The following is a 19,479-nucleotide window of genomic DNA, read 5'->3' on the forward strand; positions in this document are numbered from 1 at the left end:
TGTTCATTGTCCAGTTTTCCAAGTGATTTTCCATATCATTTTATTGGGTATATTTATCTGGGTTAGGTTTTCTTTTTAATGTGTTATAGTTAGTGTTACTTTATTCTTTCTGATGTTATAAAAGCTTTCCTTGGTCCTCCTTATTAGTTTACGATGGGTTTTTTTTTTTTCAGTTGTGTGGACTGAAGTGATGTGCGTCAGTGTTGTGATGTAATGGAAAATGTGAATGTTAGACTTAATGAAAAATGATTATTGCTCTATTATAAAACCCTCAGTGCGTGCACATTGTGAAACTGGTCACAACCACAACTCAATGCTCCTCTTTGTTACAGTGTATTAACCCCTGTGAATAATTAACGTTATTGGTTTAAGAGGGTCAATGTTTCACAGCCATTCTCTAAGCTACATGTTCCTTGTGCCAAGTTGCTACTGTTTATTTTTGATCACTTTTTTTGTGTTTTCAAAATTTTTAAACCCCTATGCTATCACTAAATCACTGCTGTAGTTATCAAGTACAGTATGTAAAACACTGTACTTCATTATTTGTGTAATCTTTGTCATTATTGTAAACTGTTGTTGCCATCTAAACATTCCAAATAATGAATTTTGTATAAAATATTTAATAAGTATTTATAAATCTTCTTGCCTGCTCTTTCTCCCACTACAATATGATAGCTTTTTCATTTCACCCAGTGGGTTATAAGAATGCAAATTCTTTATTTTCATTACCACAAACACAGTTGCATTCACTTTTATTGTTTGACGATAGGATTGCAAGATATAAATAAATAAAGATGATGGCCCTTTTTCTTGAACTGATGCTGAACTCAGAGAAATAACACCCATCTCTTAATATAGTTTTGGCTTTGGGTTTGACAGCTGTGGTCGGTGGTTTTCGTGCACTCATCATGGGCATGAATGTCATAGTAATTTGGTGCTTTTAATGATTGATTTCCATGGTAGATTGTGCAGCATGCCTTATCTGATAGCCCTGTGTTGGTGTTGCTCCTGCATCATCATTATCATCATCATCATCATCATCACCACAAAGTCCAGCCTGTTTACCTATTGACTCATTATTGGTCATATTCAACTACAAACGATAGTTTCACTTTGCTAGCATAAAAAGGATTTGTTCGGCATTGCTCAGTGGATTGATTGGAACTCAGAATGACAACTGTAGATTTACAAGTTGGCAAGGTCTTTCTAAAGAAATGCAGAATGCAAGATTATCACTTCAAACATTTGTAAATACAGGTTATTCAAATGTGTCACCACCAAAGGTTTCTTTCAGAAGACAGCGTGACAAACTTGGACACAATTGGGTGTTCCAACAGGACGATGATCCCAAACACACATTAACATTTAATGTTTAACTAAGTTTAATGGCATTATGTTTCTGGACTAGTCTTCCCAAAACTCCAACCTTATTCCTGGTGAGAATGACTACAAGTCAGGTCCATGCCAGGAAGCCAACCAATTTTGACAAGAGTGCTCAAAAATTCACCCAGAATTTTCTCAGAAGCTTGTTGTTACCAAAAACATCTAGTCAAGATACAAGTTCATAAGGGATACTTACCCAGGGATTATCAGGGGTGTATGTATATACTTGAGCCTTTATGTATACTTTGGCCCTGTGTGGATTAGAGAAAACCCTAAGTAAAACTCAACTCATGCACCCAATTCTTCTTTTTTAAGTTAATAAAGATCTATATTGTACATTCATTCCACCCTGGGGGAAGAGATCTAAGAAATCATTACAAGTATGTGTTATCACAAAAAACTGTATTAAAAATGTCTTATCACAAACATGCCACAGAAATGTAACATTTTGTTAACATCCATGTGCATTTGTAAAGATTCACTTCTGGCAGCGTGTTTTGACCATTTAGAAACCTAATACGCTTGCATGTCCTCTCATATCAAATGTGCTTTCATTCATCCAGTTTGTTGTTACCAATCAGAGAGCATGCACACACACAACCACACTAAGTAAGAGGGTCATGTTGAGGTCCCCTGGATCTACATATCAGGCATGAAGTCAACCTATTTCAAGCTGTAATAACCACTTGGTAGTAAGTAGTTAAATACATAATTCTATTTAATTTATATTAAAAGCAGCCTACTAGGGTTTTCTTATGGTCACAAAGAGGTAAAATTAACTGAATTTAAGAAGCTAAAACTGAACAACTGTTCAGTCTGAACAGTGTGCAGCCACTGCAGGTTGTGTTACATACATGATTATGATAACATTCCCTCTGATTAGCTGAAGCACTTCACCTTTGCTGTTGTTTTACTGCCTTTTCTGTCCTGCACCTACTCAAAATCCAAGTCCAAAGATCACTGTGCTGTTTACACAAGCTCTGAGCTGTTAGGTGCAGGGGATCCCTGGTCTTCCTGTATGAACCTGAAACTTCTGGTGTAGGTGCGACTACAATGCTTCACCTGTTGTTCCTGTTGTCTTTTATCCTGGTGGAGGCCTCAGTTGAACTTCCTTTCTCTGTTTGGGACTAAACTGACACTTGGCTTTCCAGGCAATAGACAAAGGCCGGGATTTGCTTTATCAAAGACGTAAGTAAAAGGAGGGTTAAAATCTTTATCTTTTTCACTGTCTTCTTTATTCAAACACATTTATCTGTGTGCGAGGAGGACCCAGGGGACAAGAGAAGTTATATTGTTGTTTCAGGTATGTGACTAAGTTTCATTTGTTTTCAAACTCAGAAAATTATGATGCTATGATTTTTTTTTTTTTTTTTGTCAGGAACCATCTCAGAATCTGAACCCTTTAAACCTGACATCATTCAGACTGATCTAATATTTTTGTGAGTGCAAGAAGAAGGATCAGTTGAAACATGCCAACGAATGAGTTGTTGCTTCCGCAGATTTTGTTTTTCCTTCTTAAGAAATTAGGTATCAATTGAAAAGTTAGGTAGTTAATTACTTTTTGTGCTGTTATGCATTTCATTGTCAACATTTTGTATTCTTTATGTCCCACTGATAAACATTTTTCCAGTAAAATTCTATAAAATTACAACACCTGCATATTATTATTGGTAGATTACTGGGCAAGTCAAATGGTCAAGGGTACATCTTTATCTTAATCTGTGTAGTAAGGGATTATTGCACCTTATGTTTAACTACAGTACCAAGAGTTTAAAAGGCCTCTGTATCTTTACAGCTTTGGAGCAAAGATAAATTGTGGGGAGGGGTGGAAATCTTGTCAAGTATGTGAATGTTATATGTCTGCCTATAGCTGGAGAGATATTTTTGGCTTTGTGAAAGCTCAGGATTATTATTTTTGGGATGTTTTGTCTTTCCCTCATCGCCATTTTAAAAGGTGTGCTGTACATATTAAATAGTTCCACCTTTTCTCTATTAATTTTTAAACATTAGATCGCAGTTCTAAACAAACATGACCTTCCAGGAATTAACTGGTTCCCTCTCACTTTTGCCTCACCTTTTGATATAGAAACCCATTTGGTTTGAAATGACTCACTAATTAGAACTGAAAAGTGGACTTTTTTCCAGGTTATAAAACATGGAGAACCTGAGTTAAAGATGGGAACTGTGCTGTCATACTTTGGACAGTTGTGCGGACATAGAAATAAGGAAGGTGAGATTAGATGCACGTAAACTTTGCTCTACTTTACTGCATTGTTCAGTTACTTTATGGCTGTCACAGTTTTAGTTTTATTTATTTTTGTGACATGCAGTGCACATTTCAGCTTTCAGCTCTGAAATGTTTGCAAAACTTAAATTTGAGTTTGTCTTTCCTCAGTACTGCTGTAACATACAGTAGCATAAACTCTCTCCTGCTCTGACTGCTTTACTCTCTCACAGAGAAGGAGAGATGCTTGCGGGCTAATGACAGCACTTTCAACCTATCTTTCCGCTATGCTGTAAGTATATAGACAAATGTTATCATGCCTATTCAGCAGATGACAAGAGAAGCTTTGGACACACCCTCAGCTCAATGCTTTGCTTGTTTGGATTTGATTACTCAACAACAACAAATGTCAAGTGTCACAAAGACAACTCTTTGCATTTACCACTCAATGAACATAAAGTTGTGTATATTTGCATGTTATGACTGAGATACAAAGCATCAGTTGTACATAAATTGTAGCTAAATAATAAAAAGTTTTGTTGAATAAATCTGAGTTGTAGGCAATTATTAGTGAAATCCTAGAAATCTTAGGATTTTTACTGTACCTTGTTGCTGTGTTACATGACTGATGTCAGTTGTTAAACTGACATCAGTCATGTAACTTTCCTCTGTCGATTTCTTTAACTTCAGAACAATGCCATCAAGACCTCCAAATACAACATCTTCACCTTCCTGCCACTTAATCTTTTTGAGCAGTTCAGGAGGCTCGCTAATGCCTACTTCCTCTTCCTGCTCATCCTTCAGGTAGACATGTTGTCAGAATGAATTGCATGCTTAAAAATAGTTATTTTATGCTGCAGATAGTTATGTGAATGCAAACACTAGCTTATAAAACAATCAGAGTTCAAACTCCACATTGAACACCATCTTTTTAAAATGTAATTTGATTTTAAAATTAGAAATGACACATATTTTCCTTCTTTATCAAATTATTTTTTTCAACACATTATTTAATGTAAACCATACACTGAAATGAGCTTTAAGGCTTTCAGTTTTCAGATTCTTAAAAGCTCAATTATCAATGTATTAAAACAGCATATGTAACTGTGTGTGTGTGTGTGTGTGTGTGTGTGTGTGTGTGTGTGTGTGTGTTGACAGTTGATCCCACAAATCTCCTCTCTGCCATGGTTCACCACAGCTGTCCCTTTGATATTGGTGCTGTCTATAACAGGAGTCAAAGATGCCAGTGACGATATAGTACGTTGAAATTGTTATTAGCAATAGAGAGATCCTGCTCATTATGAAAACCAAAAATAAGGAACTAATATCAGATTTGGAAGCAAACAGTATCTTTTTCTTGTGTCAACTGAGCAGAACAGACACAAATGTGACGGACAAGTCAATAACCGGAAGGTGGACGTCCTCATGGATGGCCAGTAAGTCTTTGGAAACCCAAATGAAAAAGAAAAGAATACCTTTTGTATGAAGAATTATGCTGTTTTGGATTCATTTCTGTGTTGTATGCCTTTGTTCCCTTCCCTGACAGACTCAAAAATGAAAAATGGATGAATGTTCAGGTCGGGAACATAGTCAAACTGGAGAATAATGAGTTCATCACAGTAAGTTTGGGGAGGCTATAGTAAAGATTTGAAGCAAGTGAAAGAAATTCATTTCAAAAGTAAGTTCCAAACTAAACTCAGTGCTTTTATTTCTTAGGCAGACCTTCTGTTGCTGTCTAGCAGTGAGCCCCTTAATTTAGTTTATGTGGAAACAGCTGAACTAGATGGGTAAGTGTGCTGTACTGTGGTCTTTGTATGCTAGGTTGACAACTAATGTCTGACACTGTCTTGGATTTTCCTTGGTCTCCCCCAGAGAAACCAATCTGAAGGTGAAACAGGCTCTGACTATAACTGGAGAGCTGGGAGACAACATTGAGGCACTCGCTGCCTTTAATGGTGAGAATCTCAATGAAACAACACACAGTCTGATTTTCAAAAGTGAAACCTGGTTCTGTCATTGGGAAATGTCAGAGGGGAGAAAAACAAACAGAGTGTTTAAGCTTCTACTGAGTGATTACATTTTCTCACATCTGTGTAGGTTTTCAGTCATCCAGGTCATGGTAGTCTAAGAATCTTGGAAAGAAAGCGACTGGGCTTCTTTACGTTTCTTGAAACTTAAGACGTCCAGTCGCTTTCTTTCCATGCATATCCTCATGTATTGCTTTTCTCTACCAATGTAAAAAGCAGATCCTGGGTTTTATTTATTTGTTGTTTGTTTGTTGCTTACTTGAATAGATCTGTTTACATACACTAGCCACTTCATTAGGTACACCTGCACACCTGCTAATTAATCTAATCAGCAAATCATTTTAACATGTGGACAGGGTTAAAATGATCTGCAGAAGTTCAAACTGGCTATCAAATTAGGTAGAATGTAGATTAAAGGGACTTTGAACGTCACATGGTTGCTGGCGCCAGATGAGTCTGAGTATTTCAGAAACTGATGACCTGCTGGGATTAACCCACATCTGTAAGGTTTCCAGAGAATGGTCCACAAAAGAGAAGACATCCAGTGAGCAGCCGTTCTCTAGGTGAAAATCCCTTGTTGATACCAGAGGTCGGAGGAGACTACACAGACTGCTTCAAGCTGTCCTCTAACTATCCTGTGAACTGTTTAGAATTATTTGCTGACACTGATTTCTGTTTCTCAGGTGAAGTGCGATGTGAACCTCCCAATAACCGTCTAGACAAGTTCAAAGGGACTCTGACTTTGAACGGAGAAAGATATGCCTTGGACAACGACAAAGTGCTGCTCAGAGGCTGTACTCTCAGGAACACTGAGTGGTGCTTCGGTCTGGTCATCTTTGGAGGTACACTGTGCACTGCAACTGTGTACAACTTGAGTGATTTTTTTTGGTCTAGTTTTTATTGTTTACTCTGATAATAATGTTTGAAGTTGTACATAAGAGACTAGAGCAGGAAGGAGATGCAGCGAAGGTGTGCAGAAGAAAATCTGACACTAATAATCCTTTCCAGGTCCTGACACTAAACTGATGCAGAACAGCGGGAAGTCAATATTCAAACGGACAAGCATTGATCACCTGATGAATATTCTGGTGTTATGTGTGAGTTTACACAAGCACAAATACAAAGAAAGTCACACAAAGTCTCAGCTTATAGATATAGAACTTAAAGACAGTGATTTGTTTTTCACCTGAGTGACAAGAGTAATATTGTTTGAATAATCAAGAAGTCTGATGTTTTCATTCCATCAGATCTTTGGTTTCCTGGCATCTATGTGCTCCATTTTGACCATTGGCAATGCAATCTGGGAAACAAATGAGGGCTCTGTGTTCACTATGTTTCTTCCTCGTGAACCGAGCATTGATGCTCCTCTCTCATCATTCCTCATCTTCTGGTCTTATGTCATTGTCCTTAACACAGTGGTACCAATTTCACTCTACGTCAGGTAAGTAAAAATGATTAAACCAAAAAACAACCAAAGTTGGTTTGAACACTTGAGACTTGTGCTAATATGTATCACATTTTGAAATTTTACCAATTTGTGCTACATTGTTAGCGTGGAGTTCATTCGTCTGGGAAACAGCTTCTTAATAGACTGGGACAGGAAGATGTACTATCCTAAGAATGATACTCCAGCTCAGGCAAGAACCACCACACTCAATGAGGAGCTAGGCCAGATTAAATACATCTTCAGTGACAAGACTGGCACTCTGACACAGAACATCATGACTTTCAACAAGTGCTCCATTAATGGAAAAGCTTACGGTGAGCAGCTTTGCTTTTGTAAAAAGTTGTCACAGAGGCAAATGGAAACATGAACATTGTTTAAATGATTCATTTTACAGTATATTTATCTTATATTCAGGAGACCTCTATGACTTCTCTGGAGAAAGAGTGGAAATTACAGAGGTGAGAGGAAAATGCATGATTATTTAAAGAAAGTATTGATCCAACTTTGTTGTTTTGGCTTTTCTTGCAGAGGACAGAGAGAGTGGACTTCTCCTGGAACAATCTGGCTGATCCAAAGTTCAGCTTTCATGACCACAGTCTGGTGGAGATGGTGAGAAGTGGAAACCCTGAGACTCAGGAGTTCTTCCGCTTGTTATCCCTGTGTCACACTGTTATGCCTGAGGAAAAGAAAGAGGGTGAGGGGTCCCCTAAAAGACATCTTCATTTCATTTACATTTCAGGAGAATTTTGAAATATTCTTGGAGTCTATCTAAAAACTCCAAATTCAGTGCAATAAAAGACATACAGGTACATGGAAATGTGCTCCACCATGCAAATGTTCAAATTTTACCCTTATATGCCAATTAAATTGTCATCTCTGTTTTACCTGGTAGGAGAGCTCAATTATCAGGCTCAGTCACCTGATGAAGGCGCTCTGGTGACTGCTGCAAGAAACTTTGGATTTGTGTTCCGATCACGCACACCAGAAACCATCACAGTAGTAGAGATGGGCAAACAAGTCATCTATGAACTTCTGGCCATTCTGGACTTCAGTAATGTGAGGAAGAGGATGTCAGTGATAGGTGAGATAAGGTGTCAACCATACTTATTTTGGCCATACTTCGTATATTCAGAAGATAGACAATTTCTTTTTCTGCATGCATTACGTCAAACTTTCTAACTTTCCCTGTCACTTCCAGTGCGCAGCCCAGAGGGGAAGCTGACTCTATACTGCAAAGGTGCAGACACCATGATCTTTGAAAGACTGCACCCCTCCTGTAACAAACTGATGGAAGTAACCACTAACCACCTCAATGTGAGTGATCCAAAGCATATAAAAGTAGCTTGAAGCTAAAATCAATGAAATTTTAATATAATTAATGTAATTTAACATTTGACTTCTTTCGATTATCAAACAAAAACAGGAGTATGCAGGTGATGGCCTCCGTACACTTGCTCTGGCATATAAGGACTTAGACAAGACCTACATGATAGATTGGAAACATCGCCAACATGAGGCCAGTGTTGCCATGGTGGGACGTGAAGAAAAACTTGATGAACTTTATGAAGAGATAGAGAAAGATATGATGGTTAGTACATGTGCTGAAAACTTTGTCACATCGCTAGATCATCTGACAGACCAATTTGCTGCTTGATGACCTACTGATAGTTTTCCAGAAATTATACGTACCAGGGATGTCAAGTTAATTTTACATCGGGGGGAAATATAGCCCAATTTCATCTTAAATGGGCTGGACCAGTCAAACTCTGCTTGTCTCCAGTCAATGTTAATAAGTTTAACTATACATTTTACCTTGAGATATCTTACAATAAAAAAAGAAGTTCAATTTCAACACCTCAGATTTTCTTACATGATTGTGGCGGGGTGTGGTTTGCGATACTGCTGCAGGGACGATTGACCCACCTGCGTGGCATCTGCAATCACGCCTAGCCGGCTTAAAAGTTAGGAGTTCTGGTAAATGCTGTTGTTTTTGTGGTAATGTTGAGCTGGCAGCAGGAGAGCTGCAGCTCAGTGTGTGTTTGCACAGCAACCGTGTGAGTGTTAATAAAGTATGCTGAAGATCATGTTCATGCCATCGGGTCTGCCATGGTCATTTACAATGATAAGAAATGCTTCTGTAGTAAATGAAAGAAATCTATCAGCATAAATCTTTGAGCTTAAATTGTAAGACGTGAATGTGTAAAGGTACAGAAGAATTCTGGTGGTTTGTTTTCCCAGAATGTCCTCCAGAATGCCATCCTTTTCATCCTTTTTCCAAAGTTGTTTCCAGATTAAAGTATTTGCCAGGTTGATCCTGGCACCTGGGTTCGTTTGACACCCCAGCTTTAGATTGTGCACTAATGTTACAGCGAAACCAGCATAATTTGTCATAAATGTATAAATCACAACTACATCTGTGGCTTTAGCTGTTGGGAGCGACAGCTGTGGAGGACAAGTTGCAAGATGGTGTACCACAGACCATTGAGCAACTGGCTAAAGCTGACATCAAAATCTGGGTGTTAACTGGAGATAAGCAAGGTCAGTGTCACTTTATGTTTCTTCTTATTTAAGCTTTTTTTGTAGATTTAAGATTTATTGATTGAAAATTATTTTACTGTTCAACAGAGACAGCAGAGAACATTGGCTATTCCTGTAACATACTAAGAGGGGAGATGAAGGATGTCTTTGTTGTCTCAGCCAACACTGCTGAAGGAGTCAAAGAGGAGCTACAGTGAGTCGGTTAGAAACAGATAAGGATCAACTGTCAATCAGAGGCGTTTTCATCATACAATTAATGATGCAATTTGTCAGTTTATGAATTTCAGTAAACTTAAATTAACTAGAACAGCACAAACAGGAACTCAACCATTTGAGGCTTGATTCATTAAGTTACTTTTCCTACAGCTGTAAGATAAATTTGTAGCTGTTGTTTTACAATATTTGTTTGTACAGTTTTCTCAGACAGGCATGAACATTTTCACACTTCTCTCTTGTTTCAAGTTCAAACCTTCATAGAAAAATAAGTCCATTATAATAGAATGAAACCGGTGCAAAACGTTTCGTCGACATTGTTGTGTTTGTCGGGGAGAAAATGTACAAACAAACACTACAAATTTGACAAGCTGAACGCATTCTTTACTGTACAGGAGGCACGAGATTGATTGACAGTGGTCTACAGCCAATCAGGATGCACAACACAACGTGCTGTTTAAAGAAACAAACAAAAAAACAAAAAAAAACAAAAAAACCACCATGCAAAATTGCACAAAAAAAATCTGCGAAACAGTGAGGCCACGAAAAGTGAACCGCGTTATAGCGAGGGACCACTGTATATCAGAATTTGCTGCTTTACTTAGGGGCAGATCTAGAGAAATTTTCTTAGGGTGGCATGAGGGTGGAAAAGAAATCAAATAGGGTGGCAAAATCAAAGTCTTTTTTTTTCTCCACACACATATGCAGGTGGTTACACATGGTTAAAATGATTTAAATGCAGTAAGTATACATGTTTTTCATATAAATATAGTCTATAACTTAATTAGTGTCTGTATCCCACATAATTAAACACTTTAGTTACATAAAACATGTGAGTTTTGATTCTATGTACTGTATAGCCTGTATAATAAATAAATATGTAGCCCAATAAGTATAAAATCCAGAAATCTACACAACATGGGGCGGTTCATTTATAAACACAAGTCTAACTTAAGTTTCACACTGTTTTTTGTTAGAAAACAATCACATTGTTACAGCTTAAATTACACCAAATGTCAGAAATCTGCGCTGTCATAAACAAAAATTTAAACCTAATTTTCCATGATTTGTTGGATTAACACACTGAGGTCTGAAATACAACCGGTCATTTTTGAGTCCTTTTGAGTTTACATTTGTATTTCACCCTCAAATTGTTTCATTTTATTTTTTCCCCTTGCCTTGTTTGGTATCAGTCTTTTCAGCTCAACTGAGTTTAGTTGTTTTCTCACTGACGTACTGCATTAGTATTACTGAACAAAAAGAACTTAAAATCCTAGTGTGGCGGACCACCAGGTGGCTCCACTCACACCCAAGTTGAAGGGAAGTGCTGGGGTGGAGATTTTGGCGCTTACTGTATGTGAAGTTCTGAGAGTCAGTTAATAAAGTTGGAGTGAGACACTGAGACCTCTCCTGTCGTTATTACATACCTCCACACTAGTAGTATTTTTTACTGTAAAAAAAACACAGATATGTTGAGCAAATTTTTATAACTTGAAATGCAAATATAAATTGTACATTTTATAAACATATACAACTATTTACCTAATAATGCAGCCAATACACCTGCCTTTTTTTTTTCATTTTGTACAACCATTTAAAAATATTACTAAAACTAAAATGAGAGAACAATCAGGTGTCGCAAATTATGTGTGTCAGTAAAAAAAATGTTTTTCCACCAGAAGACAGAGGAGAACAGCACAGGGATAAACCTGCAGGCCTGACAACAGGAGGTGTATCACTCCGCTGGTTTCTACTTAGTGACAGTGTTTACAATGCAATATGCCTTTGTGACATTCATTAGTGCCCTCACTGGCACACAAAACAAAACAACAACTACACAACAGAACAACTACACAAGACAACACAACACACTAACTATACACTCCACACTAAACGTCACAAATCTCCCACATCTAAACTCTCTCTCTCGCACACACTCGCTCGCTCTGTCTCGCTGCCATTACCGTCACTTCCAAAACTTTTCCCTCTCCCTAAACAACCAAAACCCACCTGTTGACTTTTTTTTAAATTGGTCGACATGGTACATTTTTCCACCGACACGAAAGAGGTGGCTTTTTTTTTCTTTCTTTACTGTTTTTGCGCTGTCCTTAGAAAACACTTTAACAAAAACCACATACACATAGAAAAAAACGTGGCTTATATATATTATCATAACTCTGGATTTACTGGGCTGTAATTAAACTTTAAAAACTTTCAATATGGGCTGAAATAGAGACTCAGCGTGGCTGCAGCTTGTTGCTGTGTCTGTTTAAATCAGTCATGTGATTTGGAGGTGCAGCGTGTCCGTGGACCACAGAGGGTTAATAACACTCACCATCATTCCATTTCCAGAGTGTAACATCCAACCACCTGTGTGAAATCTGAAATTCCCATGGTGTTGTTGAAAATAGTGATGCACGAATCATGAACGAATCGTTCAATACTCGAGAATCACTTCACTGACTCATGAATCATGATTCACATGCCCAACTGACTCACTGACTCATCCCTGTTGCTGTTAGCAAACTAATTTCATTAGTAGAAATATATCTAGCTTATAATTAAAATTGTGGAAAAAAACACAACATCCAGTATCTTAACAAAAATATTTCTGCTCTGAACTGGGTAGCATCGCTCTGCTAACATGCTAACAGCACATTTGAGCTACTCACCCCCTCCTTTACTGTGTGAATCTTAGCGTAAGCGAATCACTCAGCACTCACTAACCCTACGGTGGCCCCTAGAGACAAAGCACGTACAAACTCCAAAACACTTGCAAACTCCAAAGCACATGCAAACTCCAAAACACATGCAAATTCCAAAACACTTGCAAACTAAAAAACACATGCAAACTCCAAAACACGTACAAACTCCAAAACACGTACAAAATCCAAAACACTTGCAAACTAAAAAACACGTACAAACTCCAAAACACTTGCAAACTAAAAAACACATGCAAACTCCAAAACACGTACAAACTCCAAAACACTTGCAAAATCCAAAACACTTGCAAACTAAAAAACACGTACAAACTCCAAAACACTTGCAAAATCCAAAACACTTGCAAACTCAAAAACACTTGCAAACTCCAAAACACAACGGAAGTGCTCCAGGACGCTAGGGGCAGTGTTGAGCTCGATTTGCAAAATAAACGGCAAGTTTGTCTGTATGGGACGGTCTAGACTCATTAAAATTCGATTCAGTAAAAAGAATAAATTTTACCATCACTAGTTCAAAATGTGCTCTGGCACAATCGCAAGCATCGCTTGCTAAATCAAGAAAAAAGCCGGTCCTGCTATGGGCTGAACCATTTGTTAATGGTGGAGGGGGTAACACTATGCAATATATTCAGTTTTAGCATTTATATTCACCGTTGACTGTAACTACGCTCAAAATGTTAATGCTATCTTATTTTAATAAACAACACTGTCATATGCAAAACTGGGGTGGCAAGGGATAATTTCATGCTACCCCTCTGTAAATTCTGTATAACTCATCACAACCATTAAAACCAAAGCTCGACATCCATGCCTTACATGGTTGTGGTTACTAGGTTGGGATTGAACATTCCTACCATCATCTATGTTCCTCCACGGTGGGTAGTAATGTGAAAAATTAAGATTGTGGTTACAAGGAATGGGAATAAGCTACTTCTGAAGGGTGTATGGGTTCAGACTTCTTGTTAGGATGCTGTGGGGGAGATTCAGAACAGCTGGCTTGGCAATACCTCCTTGTGCACTTACAAGAGGTAGAAGATGTGGCCATTGTAAGGGAGGTTTTGGCATGTCTACTTAGACTACTGTCGCTGATAAGTGCCAAAATGGATGAGTGGTTTGATTGATGACTGAATACAAGTACAGTCAAACCAAAGTCATCCTCAGCGTTGTGCATGTTTGATTGAATTAAAAATAAAATAATAATTGTATAAATGGAAACACAATGTGTGCAAATACAGTCCGTCTCAAAAGGTTGGTTTAGATATTTTTGACACTCTTTTTAATGGAGAAGAGAGGCCACTAAAGGCAAAATGTGTCTAAAATCGGCAATTAAGAGGATAGGAAATATTTTTTAAAATTAAACACTGTTAGCCTGTTAATCTTTAGGCTCATCTTATATCTTCATTGTTGTCTATAAGAAAAATATAGTTAACAAATGAATTGTGAACTTTTTATGAGGTCATGTTTTCTGTCCTCATGTTTTCAGGAATGCACGACGAAAAATGTGTCCTGAAGCAGCAGAGGAGCCATCTGTGTTTAAATCTCGAGTAGGCCTGTTTTGGCTTAAAAAGACAGAGACTATGCAGGATGAGAAGGTGGATGGAGATTATGGACTAATTATAAATGGGCACAGTCTGGTAAGATTTTTTTTTCTTTTCTTTTTAGCAATATTACTATTGTCAGCAAATGCTGAAAATCCCCTGCTAGTTGACCTGTAGAGGTCACACTGTGTGATCAGAAAATACATATTGTTTTTTTTTTTTTAAAGTCTGATTCTCTTATGTTTCTTAAACTTAGAGATGAATGTAGAAATGAATGGAATTCTCTTGAGGTTTTAAGGTTGCACTACAGAATCTTGACAGATGACCTAACTCCATCAATTCTTTCCTTCATCATCAGGCTTTTGCACTGGAGAAGAACTTGAGGTTGGAGCTGCTGAGGACAGCATGCATGTGTCAGACAGTGATTTGCTGCAGGGTCACTCCTTTGCAGAAGGCCCAAGTGGTTCAGCTGGTCAAGAAATACAAGCAGGCTGTCACTCTTGCTATTGGGGATGGAGCCAATGATGTCAGCATGATAAAGGGTAACCTGTGAAGTCACCAATATACAGAGCTGTATTTTCATTACAACTATCCAGCTGGGAAATATATAGCTGATATTGTGTATTTTATTGTGTATTTTATTTGCTTCCTTTTCTGCCTGCCAGTTGCTCATATTGGTGTAGGTATCAGTGGGCAGGAAGGCATGCAGGCAGTGCTGTCCAGCGACTATTCCTTTGCCCAGTTCCGTTACCTTCAGCGCCTCCTGCTGGTGCATGGCCGCTGGTCCTACATCCGCATGTGCAAGTTCCTTGGATATTTCTTTTACAAGAACTTCACTTTTACGCTTGTCCAATTCTGGTACGCCTTCTTTTGTGGTTTTTCTGCACAGGTGAGATATATGTATTGTAACTATACTATAATGTAATTTAAGTAGCTTTTGTAATGGGACATAAAGTGTTTATCAATCTCAATGAGAGAAATGCAAAAAAGTTTCAAATGATGCAGGACAAATGAAACAAATAACTTGATTCACATTCACCTTTTCTTTATGTTGTACTTAAATGTTCATTGTGGTTGTTCACAGACTGTTTATGAGGACTGGTTCATCACCTTCTACAATATGGTTTACACAGCTCTTCCAGTCCTTGGCATGTGTCTGTTTGACCAGGTATGTAGATTACAATTAACTATCAGTTTTTGGTTGACTTACATAAACCAGATCTCATACTCAGGTCTCTGTGTCCACTGAGCTTTCTCATCTCTTTCACTAAAACTTGTTTTGTGCAGGATGTAAATGACCGTTGGAGTTTATACCATCCTCAGCTCTACGCTCCAGGCCAGAAGAACCAATACTTCAATAAGAAAGCTTTTGTGAGCTGTGTAATGCACAGCTGCTACAGTTCCTTAATCCTCTTTTTTATTCCATGGGCTTCCATGCATGACACAGTCAGAGATGATGGAAAAGAGATTGCTGACTATCAGTCTTTTGCTTTATTGGCACAGACTTGTCTGCTCATTGTGGTGTACACACAGGTGAGAAACACAGCTCTCGTTACCAGAGGCATGCTTGGAAATGACATATTTATTGTGAAAACATAGAGAATCACAAAACTTTGCCACATTATTTGTCCTCCAGTTTTTTTTCAGTGAACTGCACTGCTTTGAGAAAAAATTGCATTTAACGGTTTTATTTATGCATTTCTATACCATAAATCCATGTGCACTCATTAGATACTTTATTAGGTGCACGCGGTTATTATCACTTTGGGCCTTTTTTGCCTGCAGAACTGCTCATTTTCATTATGGCAAATTTTCAAAAAAAGCCTGAAGTATTGATACAAATGTTGATTCTGACCCTACCATCTAAATGTTACTGAGATTTATGATACCAGGCAATGCTTTTGTTCTTCTGTATGCCATGGTTGCCATGTTGCTTTCCTATCATCTTGAAGCATTTTGTCAATTCTCCTCTGGCATCAACAATCTTTGCCCAGAGAACTGCTGCTCACTGGATGGTTTCTCTTATAGAACTATTCCTTGTAAACCCTAGAGATAATTGTGTGGGAAAATGCCAGTAGATCAGCAATTTCTGAAATACCCAATCTAGCACGCAAAACCACACCACATTCAAAGTAACTTAATTAGCTTTTTTACCTCCCTGATGCTTAGTCTAAACTCCAGCAGGTAGTATTGACCACGTGTACATGTTCAAAAGCATTGAGTTCCTGCCATTTGATTGGCTGGTTAATAAACAGTTGAACCGAGGGTACCTAACAAAGAGGCTACTTAGTCTACAGACTAATCTGCTGTAACAGAAACATTTCCATTCTATGTCAGTCTCTAAATTTGAGTTTATGTAAAGAAATAAGTACACAGGACATTAATAATGATAAAAGTAAATACTTTTCAGCTGTGTCTTGACACCTATTACTGGACAGCAGTGAACCATTTTTTTGTGTGGGGAAGCATGGTGGCCTACTTTTCCATCACATTAACCATGTGCAGCAATGGCATGTTTTATATGTTCACGTCTTCTTTCCCCTTCATTGGTAAGTACATTTACTATATTTAGTATGTTTGCCACTTTAATTTTATTTTAATGAAGTTATCAAGTTTTTTTCTATTCTAAAATATTGGTACTTTAAAGGAGACATGAGTACATTAAAACAGGGTTATGCGAACTAGCATTTAGACAAAAAAGGTTAGATTTGTGCTGGCTGTATCCTGGGATTGTGTATTTAAATTTCATCATCCATTTTTGCAGTTTGTGAAGTTACTTTCTTATATACTGTAATACTGTAACATTATGTGATTCTGACATTATTGGATTTCAGGCACAACAAGAAACTCTCTGAACCAGCCTAATGTGTGGCTCACCATATTCCTGACATTCGTTCTCTGTATCCTGCCTGTTGTTGCTTTCCGCTTCATATTTATACAGCTTCGTCCTACCATTAATGATAAGGTAAAAAAACACTTGGGGCAGCATGTAAAAGCATCTTGTCTTCTATTAACCCTTTTGTCTTGTACACCAGAAAGTAGCGTATCCATAGTGAAAAGTCTACATTTAAAAAAAATTAAAATCCCTTGTTTCTTTTTTCTAGGTGAGGTATAAGATGCGTACAGAGGAGTTGCCTGTACCGGCACCTCGTCGCTTACGGAGAAGGCGTAGTACTCGGTCAGGTTACGCCTTCTCTCACTCCCAGGGCTACGGTGATCTAGTAACATCTAGAAAATTCCTGATGAAACGCTCCACCAAGAGAACTCCTCTGTTCACCCAGACAGACTCTTCCATATTTCAAAATCAGCCACAGCACTACCGCACTATTGCTGAGGAAGCTGAGGAGTCACAGGGTCACAGTCCCTAAAACCGAAGCAGACAGGGACTGAAACACAGACAGTATTTTATTTTCCTAACACTGGAGTCAACCTGGCACTGAAGAAAAGATGGTGTCTTATAATGTGTGAATGTTGATATCTCTGTGAAAATGTTGTTTGCCTCAGAATGGTTGTTTTTATTTTTGTACTTATTAAGTACAATTTTCATATTGTGCAACTTGAATTATTACTGGCCAGTTTCTAAAGCACACTTGAAGATTTTGCAAAGATGTTCTACCCTGGTTTTAGTTAATTTCATTACAAATACAATTGGCTTGTGGATTAGGATAAAAAAAGGTAGATGTAGTTTGTTTTGTTTAGTTTTTTCTTAGTTTTGAAATAGGTTTTCAAACTAGATAGCTGAGAAATTACAAATATAGGAAGTTTTATTGATTTTTAATACAAAGTATATACTAAAAAGGTGTGTGTAGGCAGTGATCTTGAATACTGTACTATACATTATATATAGTTTAGTATAGTTTATACACTGTAGTTATTTACATGAGGATTATTATTATACTGTGTTAATAATTTAACATTCAGTCCTTCATGAATGTATAACTTAACCTGGCACCACTACAGTCACATTGTTCACAGCGGACAGCCAGTTATTAGTCTTATCTCTGTAACTGTTTTTTTTTTTTTGCCTTTTCATAACCTTATTTTTAAAAGAGAAAACCAGAATAAAATGTGTTTAAATATTTAGCAAGGAACTGAATTCTGGAAGAGGGGATTGGTATAAAAAGCAGATATCTAATTTTCTAATCCAGGCTTCAAGCAGATGTGGATTATAGTCAATAACAGTTGTTAAATCATTGGACCATGGTTCAGGATGGCTGTATTAATTTTCTTCATCATGTTAAGACTTTGCTCAGACTCTCTGAGTAATAAATTGCTTTTTCTAGTTCCAGCTGATCATCAGCAGTCAGTTGAGCTGTAATTTATTTGTTTATGGAAAAACACAGTAGTGTATGTGTGAGCTTCCTCTTCGTTGACACTCTACACAGTAAAAGCAGTTAATGACACACAAGGATTGTGAACTCTGAACTCATACACTGTTTTCACACTGTGTTGATTAATAAAGCCCTTCAAAATTGACTCTTTCACTTTGCTGTCTTTTATTGACTTAATCAATCGAGACCAAAACATTTCCGCAGCTGGAGATGTTGAAAATGTTGTTATAGTTCCTGACTGTATCCCTCAACAGGCCAAGGTTTCCTTTCATCGGTTACATGAATTTGACAACAGCTTTATTTCACTAGTTTCTCGACTTTTTGTTGAACTTATTTATTTACTTCTATCTGTCCCATCCTGCTGAATTTACTTATGTGTACTTCAGTCACACACTATGCAATGAATAATTAATTCTGTTTCAAAGACAACATGAACCAAGACAGAAATTCTTTGAAATAAATGTGTGGTTTTATCAACTTATCAGGAAGTGTTGAATCACAAAGCTCAGACTTGTGGATCAATCTGTTTTCATTGTTGCATTGTATCTACACATTTAGACCAGATTAGAACAGTTGATGCCCTCAGTAAAAGAACTGGTCCCTCAGTTTTATTCTCATTACTGCTCACTGTGGATAATGCCTCAGCAGTTCCTCGACTTCTAATGGGACACAGACCAGATGCCTTCTTTGTTAAGGATCAGCAAGCTCCAAGTTGGTGGCAATTAAAAGTATGCTTATCAAAACTGAAGCTCTGTCAAATGATAAAGAAGTTTAAAAAGAGGTGTAAGGATGTGGTCTTTATATGTATAAATTAGAGGAAAATGTTTGAATTTAGTTGTTATCTCATATTTTTCCAGATTTTGCCACAAACATTCAAAAAATGGACTTGTTGCTGATGTGTGGATGTAAAGTTATGTAGTATGAAAAGTATGTATGATAATAGGTTAGTTTGTTCATAGCACTAGGTGTTTATATCCCTTTGTTGCATGTGAGAAATCTGCAGCTTAAACTCTATGGAGCAGTCCGCTTGTGACACTTTTCTGGGTTGTCGAGTGGGT

General features: G+C 37.6%; 1 protein-coding gene across 2 annotated transcripts; it reads left to right on the plus strand.

The window, feature by feature from the left end:
- Nucleotides 1-42: 42 nt before the first annotated feature.
- LOC147325666 (phospholipid-transporting ATPase ID-like) lies at nucleotides 43-18,556 on the plus strand. 2 transcript variants are annotated; one of them, XM_086300283.1, is made up of 28 exons: nucleotides 43-2,822; nucleotides 3,529-3,613; nucleotides 3,841-3,899; nucleotides 4,298-4,411; nucleotides 4,766-4,864; nucleotides 4,982-5,043; nucleotides 5,154-5,226; nucleotides 5,324-5,394; nucleotides 5,480-5,562; nucleotides 6,318-6,476; nucleotides 6,643-6,731; nucleotides 6,882-7,075; nucleotides 7,187-7,395; nucleotides 7,496-7,539; nucleotides 7,610-7,775; nucleotides 7,974-8,162; nucleotides 8,280-8,395; nucleotides 8,505-8,669; nucleotides 9,508-9,619; nucleotides 9,707-9,812; nucleotides 14,036-14,186; nucleotides 14,449-14,632; nucleotides 14,756-14,979; nucleotides 15,175-15,258; nucleotides 15,378-15,623; nucleotides 16,501-16,639; nucleotides 16,925-17,055; nucleotides 17,195-18,556. In XM_086300283.1, the coding sequence occupies exons 2-28, from the start codon at nucleotides 3,559-3,561 to the stop codon at nucleotides 17,456-17,458; spliced, it is 3,588 nt and encodes a 1,195-aa protein (XP_086156409.1). In that variant the 5' UTR covers nucleotides 43-2,822; nucleotides 3,529-3,558; the 3' UTR covers nucleotides 17,459-18,556. The 2 variants fall into 2 exon arrangements, with proteins under 2 accessions (XP_086156409.1, XP_086156408.1); XM_086300282.1 differs by having other exon boundaries at nucleotides 43-2,571.
- The last annotated feature ends 923 nt before the right edge of the window (nucleotides 18,557-19,479 follow it).

Source organism: Aulonocara sp. 'chitande type north' Nkhata Bay, linkage group LG7 (genome assembly GCF_057382095.1).
Source record: "Aulonocara sp. 'chitande type north' Nkhata Bay isolate Kocher_YH1m ecotype deep benthic linkage group LG7, A_spYH_male_GT1.1, whole genome shotgun sequence".
In the NCBI taxonomy this organism is placed as follows: Eukaryota; Metazoa; Chordata; class Actinopteri; order Cichliformes; family Cichlidae; genus Aulonocara; species Aulonocara sp. 'chitande type north' Nkhata Bay.